This window comes from Eucyclogobius newberryi, unplaced genomic scaffold (genome assembly GCF_026437365.1).
Source record: "Eucyclogobius newberryi isolate DKJ021-1_F unplaced genomic scaffold, fEucNew1.0.hap1 SCAF_10, whole genome shotgun sequence".
Lineage (NCBI taxonomy): Eukaryota > Metazoa > Chordata > Actinopteri > Gobiiformes > Gobiidae > Eucyclogobius > Eucyclogobius newberryi.
The window spans coordinates 30,128,100-30,134,406 of NW_027315724.1; the positions used below are offsets into that span (position 1 = coordinate 30,128,100).

The 6,307-nt window shown below is 42.9% G+C and overlaps 1 protein-coding gene across 3 annotated transcripts; it reads right to left on the reverse strand.

Annotated features, from left to right (window-relative positions):
- Positions 1 to 293: 293 nt before the first annotated feature.
- On the reverse strand, positions 294 to 5,110 carry atf5b (activating transcription factor 5b). Of its 3 annotated transcripts, none has more exons than XM_072454312.1 (4): positions 4,845 to 5,110; positions 4,028 to 4,330; positions 2,588 to 3,774; positions 294 to 2,190 (listed from the first exon to the last, which is right to left on the reverse strand). In XM_072454312.1, exons 2-4 carry the CDS (start codon positions 4,242 to 4,244, stop codon positions 2,008 to 2,010), a joined length of 1,587 nt encoding a protein of 528 aa, XP_072310413.1. In that variant the 5' UTR covers positions 4,245 to 4,330; positions 4,845 to 5,110; the 3' UTR covers positions 294 to 2,007. The 3 variants fall into 3 exon arrangements, with proteins under 3 accessions (XP_072310413.1, XP_072310422.1, XP_072310431.1); XM_072454321.1 differs by having other exon boundaries at positions 4,109 to 4,330; positions 4,845 to 5,107; XM_072454330.1 differs by lacking the exon at positions 4,845 to 5,110 and having other exon boundaries at positions 3,962 to 4,089.
- Positions 5,111 to 6,307: the final 1,197 nt, after the last annotated feature.

Genomic DNA, 6,307 nt, shown 5'->3' on the forward strand with positions numbered 1-6,307 from the left:
GTATGTGATTTTGTGCTATATTTGGCAAAAGGGCAGTTTGCTGTTTGTGTTGTTACCTGGAGATTTAGAGTCATAAATATGATAGAAGAATAGTTTCTTTGTCTGGGTTGTGAAGAAGAGACATTGGCACAGGCGTGTTTTGAAGTGTGTGCCTCAGAAATAAGATTTGTGGATTGTTGAATTGATAGACAATTGTTTCAGCTCTACATATATATATATATTCTCTGAAGAAATAACACAATCTAATAAAAATCCATACCATGTGAAATAATTAACACTCAAATACAGAGATATTTAATTGAATAAAATGATTTATTGTACACTTAGTAACAGGTTACACTGAAGCCTGTGATGGCAGTGAGTTATTACAGTGCTGAATCAAGCAAACAGTAAACAGAAGTAAGAACAAATCAATTCTTGCAATGGCCTTTTCTGTCAACCTCGTACTATTTTATTCTGATATTTCGCTTGCATCTATCTCCTCCCTCTGCAAGGATTGTGTGATATTGCCTCATGCGCTTGAAAGGCCTTAAGACTGCTAGGAGAGATACCAAGAGATTTCACACAGTCGAACACACGCCCAGAGCAGGCTGGTGGTTGAGATAGGCAACCAGCCCGTGTTTGTGTTGATTGTTGTTGGAGCTTGATACCGCTCGGCTGCACCCTGGGGATCTATCAGGCGCACACAAATCACCCAAAGTGCCCGAATAAACAAAGAACGATTTGTGTTTTCTTCAGAGTTCTCACTCCAATCATACTACAGTGCTTGAATCTGACACCAGTGTGGTTGTTTTGGAGCACAACTGTCAATCATAATTTCCCCTTCATGTGCTTCCGCCTAGTGGTGGATATGGTGAAAGCACTTGGACGTTTGAGACTGCAATGCAGCCCAAAATAAGGGCTGGACTGAATTGGTTTAGACTTTGTGGGTATGTCTTAATTTATGTAATCATGAGAGCAAAGCATTTGAATGAATAAAAACATGCAGTGAAAAAGAGTTCCAAGACGGCAGATATTAATGACAGTGGTTTATTTGGCTGTAATTTACCTGATGATGAAAATCTCCTGATATCAACATCAACTATGAAAATAACTTGAAATTCCAACAAATTAAAAATAATTGAAAAGTCCCAAAAGTCATACTCAACAACGGTTTATTGTTCCGTCAATAGGTGATTGTTTGTTCGCAAATACAGCCGAACAGAAAGGGAGAGAAAGGGAGAGGAAGGGGGGGAAAGGAGAGGAAACGAAAGCCGCCAGTGGATGTTTGTAAAGAGCAAAACTGAACCTGAGCATGGGTCTCACTGGCGGGATGCACGGGACAGTGTCCTCAGCCGATGAGAAGGGAGAAATCAGTGGATTTTGAAGCCATGCATTTAACAAAATATTGCCTTCAAATAACACTCACACATGCTTTTCCAAAATCAAGCATGCATTGCATTGGGCTAAAGAAGTTTAAATACATTTTAGCAATACAAATTTCAAAATGTCTTTGACAATGAATATTTGAAGAGCCCACTCTTGTCGCCCACTTTTCAAGCAATCCCTTTATTCAATGGATTGTTCTATGCAAATCATAAAGGAACATTTAACATCAGTGTTAAGCAAAAATAAAATAGAAAATAAAATATATATTTAATATGGATTTGATTTGATGCTGCCCATGTGTGTCACAAAAAACACAAGCAAATTCAATCACTACTACTATTTCAAAGAGCGTTGTGTAAACGATCATCTCAAGCGTCAGTCTTTCACAAGGCTGTGAGTGCAGTTCGGATCACAGTGGTCGCGGACAAGTTCAGCTTCTTCCTTTCAAGCCACTTCACTTGGGCTTGTAAATTGTTCATCATCCCTTTTCAAACTTCTCAGTTTTTGTAGGAAATCGATGTTTTGGTCCTCCTCTTTTGTTTGTTTTATTTTGAAAAGAACTACCAAAATCATGCAACTACCACTTCATTTGTGTGTGAGACCAGTTGGTAGATTTTCCCCTCTTCTGGACTGATGGAGTTAGACAGAGCCGTCCTGCTTGAGTCGCTGACTGCGAGCCTTGTACACTTCGATGAGTAAATCTTTGACGTACTGGATCTCTCGCTCCACTGACTCTGCCTTGTCACGCAGCTCGCGGTTCTGCCCTTCAAGTCCATGAAGCTCCTCCTCCAGACAGTCTAGCTCCGCCCTCTTTCGCAGCCTGTACCTGCAACAACAGCAATCACAGTTCAGTTCTGCTGCCTTGCATTTTGTTAATTGAGAGAGCGTAACCCTTGAGATGACGACACACAATGATCAGTATTCTCCTGACGTGACACAAATACATCTCAATGACTTCAACATTTCTAACCTTTCTATGTTCCATGACCTCACTCTTTATGACGCATTTCACATCTTTAACACATACGAACACAGGAAACAAAAACTGACAAGACTTGTATAAATGCTAAGGTGGGGCAGATTTTGGCCAGCTGTGAGGGGCTTTCCAGGCACTGCACTCCGCTCAACATTTAAACACAAATACGACCTCAGTGGAATGCACTTTTGGGAGTATGGCACCATATTTGAACAAACTTTTGACAGTACATGTTAAAAGAAGGTACCTGTGAGCAGCCGTTTTGTTCTGGTCTCTCTTCTTTTGCTTCCTCTCCCCACCGCCGCCCTCCATCCCGGAGCCGCCCATGCCCAGAGGTGGTTTGAGGTGGCAGGGCTCGTCCTTTAGCCTCTGGGTGGGGCGATGGATTGGGGCCCCAAGCAGTGGCCCCTCGCTCTCCACTCTGGACAGACATTCATAGCTTTCGTCTGCAAGGCATTCTGGGTAGAGGTAGTGGCCGTGTTGGGGCTCGACAGCTTGTGCTTGTGTGGGCGCGTCCAGGTCGCCTATAAAGCTATGGTAAGGCTCAGTGCTGCCCATGGACTGCTGGAAGTAGCTGTCACTGGGCATCATTGTCTCTTGGGGAATACCTCCAGAATGTCCTCCATCTTTGCTGCAATGCAAGACCTCCAAGCCTGTGCTATCGTAACTTACATTAACCTTCAAATTGTGCATCAACTGTCCTTCTCGTTTGTGGTGGCTGTCGTACGACCCACCAAAAAATCCTCTTGCGATCTCCTCGCTGCAAAACATTCCCTCGGAGAAGCAGTAGCTCTCCTCCTCCTTCAGAGATAAAGCACATTCTCTAACCTTCTTTACGCTGCCGAAGCTGTTCTTACTGACCGTCTTGAGCGTGGAGTAGTGGTTCACGGACAGCTCCGTGCTTCCTGAGTAACTTCCCCTTGAGCCCCACGAGTCCAGTCCCACTTCGTCCACTTTCACAGTCTCACTGAGGATCCGCCGCCCGTTGTTGTGGTGGTAGCGATGGTGGTAGTTGTATGGAGCGGGTCGGGCAATTTTGGTTCTGCTGATGGGACTGCCGCAAAAGCCGGCCAGGTCCAGTTCCCCTGTTGCCAAGGTAACAACTACAGGGTTGGGTTCTGATTGGCTGGTCCCATATGAGCCATAAGGTAACTGATAATAAGATTGGGAGCCCATGGCTGAAGCACCCTTGTCACATTTTGAGGATTTGTCCAACTTGTTGGCTGTGGCTGTGGACTCGGAGCGGAAGTAGTCCTCCAGCTGAGCCAGCTCTTCCTGCAGCAGTGAGGTCATGACCTCCAGGTCTGAGGGCACCTTGACATCGTGTTCTAACGGAGATGGAGGAAGAGAGGAGCTCGGAGAAGACTCGGTCGTCGACACAAACGAAGACAAATCAACTTTTTCCGTCATCCAATCTGAGTGACCATCACCTGAAAAGGAAAGATAAACAGCACAAAATCAGCCAAGCCAGATTTCCGGAAAAAAAAAAAAATGAATTTGAAAAATTTCAATATAAAATATGTAAACCAATCCTAAATCACAATATGAGGTTGTAAATGTCGAAAATGGAAATAAAAACCAAGCAACAACGCCAAATAATCCAAGTGAACAACTAACCGATCATCTGAAAATGATTGAACAGCATCGTCTGCATTCGATAAATATCCACTTAGCTGTACTCACTGTACGACATTAGCCCCGTGCTGCACTGCGGCTCCGACCTCAGGTTGTGGAAAAATAAAAAACGAACTCGCCAAAACTCACCAATTAAGTGCTGCCGCTCCGCTGGCTCCGCCCCCACCCCGGCCCGTGATTGGCTCGGGTTAGCCCGTTGGAGAAGGGGAGCGCCGCGCTCGCCCGTGGAAATGGGAGGAATTTTGCGAAGGATCAATGCCGCCATTATGCCGTCTGCTTCGATCGAATTGTTCAAAAGCACAAATTGTGCAGTGCGTCGACGCCGAATGAGTTTCGGAAACACCTGAAGACCTGAAAAAAAAAGAAAATTTGAAAAATTATTTTAAAAAAATTTGGGGAGGAAATGCCATTAAAAAATTTTTGAATTTTTGTAAATGTTTAAAAATTCTCAAAACAAATTATTTTAACACAATTTTAAGTTATAAAAATTGGATTTTGAAGAAATGCCAAAATATATAAAGTTTTGGAACATGTGAATATTCCCAAATGGCATAATTATTATAAAATAATAACACTGAAATAAAATAAACTGTATTAAATATAACTAATAGTAATAATAACTTAATACATAAAGGCTGTTCAATCAACATTAGTTACACACATTTATTATTAACACATTTTCATACATAGAACAGGGTTAAAAAACAAAACAAAAAAACACCTAAAATAAGTGAGCAAACAGAAAACAATTAAAACTATACATTGAATAAAGAGTATATATGAACCCACGACTTAATCCAAAATAAATAACACACGGTTAATAATTTCCAGAACTTTCCTGCCGCTCCTAAACAGACGCACTTACCCCATAGTTGTGAGAGTTGTCAAAGTGCGTTGCAGAGGCAAAGCACGCGGGTCCTTGAGTCGAGCGGTTAGACACTCACAAATTAAAATGCCATTTTCGCTTTAGGAAGCCAGGGAGTCCTCGGCAAGTGTTATTTCGGCGAACACAGACTTGAAGCGCAAAGTTTTTAAATCCGCTACTTCTCCAACTCCTAATGCCGGGCCGGATCACCACAGACGGGATTAGTCCGCGGTTTACAGGGTTCAAGCGCTCGTTACGTCATGAACCTGGGGACTCTCCCGTTTCCACAGCCTGCCGCGTCTCCAACCTGCTTTCCACACATCCACACGCACACAAACCGATGCATACAGCTCACTTTCGTTCATTACGCACAGAACAACAGTCAAAAACACCAATTAAACAACGCTAGAAAGTTTCTGACTGAGGAAAAAATGTCCAAACAACATCCCCACGCACTGACACAACATTTAACTCAACCAAATGACACACAATAATCTACTCTAAATGTAAAAGTAAACGTGCAGGCGCCAAACGTGTCAATAAAGTCTGTATTTTGAGTGCGCAATGTGGACAGCACTAGTTTCCGCTCCCTCTCTGCGGAAGGATATCTGCTGGCGCTTGACTGGGAGTAAGTTTAGTTGCAGCCCTGTTGCATCAGATCCGCAGGGGATTCGCTGAGCGCTCTCACAATGCGGCCACGCCATTGGTTGATCCGGGAACTTTTCTATTTCTATTGGCCAAAGATCACTCTTTTACTGAGCGCTAATCATTACAGTGAAGACGCGACCCCAGGAGCGGACCCATCTGCGCACGTACGTGACACCTGCTGCTGGAGTGGCCCCTGCGAGGAGGAACCACCACCACCACCCAGATGCATTATGGGAGCACTGTAAATAAATCAAGGGGCTATTTTTGGGACGTCACCTGTTACACTCCGACCACCTGTTTCTAGTTTCGTTTCAGCAAATGCTTTTTGTGTGAATTATAGTTTGTCAATGCGGGGGTTTGGTGTCATCATCATGTGTTTTGTGTCGACTTTGTGCTCTGGTAAAATCAACCTATCCATGGGCTTGAGAATGATGAGGGATTAGGACCGTTGCCATGGTGTTTTTAACTATTTTAAACAAAATATCCTCTTTTGAAAATTGTTTAATATAACAGGGAGCTGGAACCCATGACATGACAATTTGTGACTTTTGTATGTGTTTATTGTGATTTTTCCGGTATTTGCTTGGAATATTTCGCAGTAATACAAACTCGTGTACGGAAAGCAAATGGAAATATATGTATATTTTTAGCAATGCAAACACCATGACTTGAATGAAAGCGATGGAGACAGGAAAAGTTACATGTGCACCTTTAAGTATTGTATTAACAGGTGCATTTATTACGATGTTTGGTAAGCTAGATATAGATCCACTGGTAATTTTATTTTTATTTAGTGGTATAAAACTTGCCCTAAA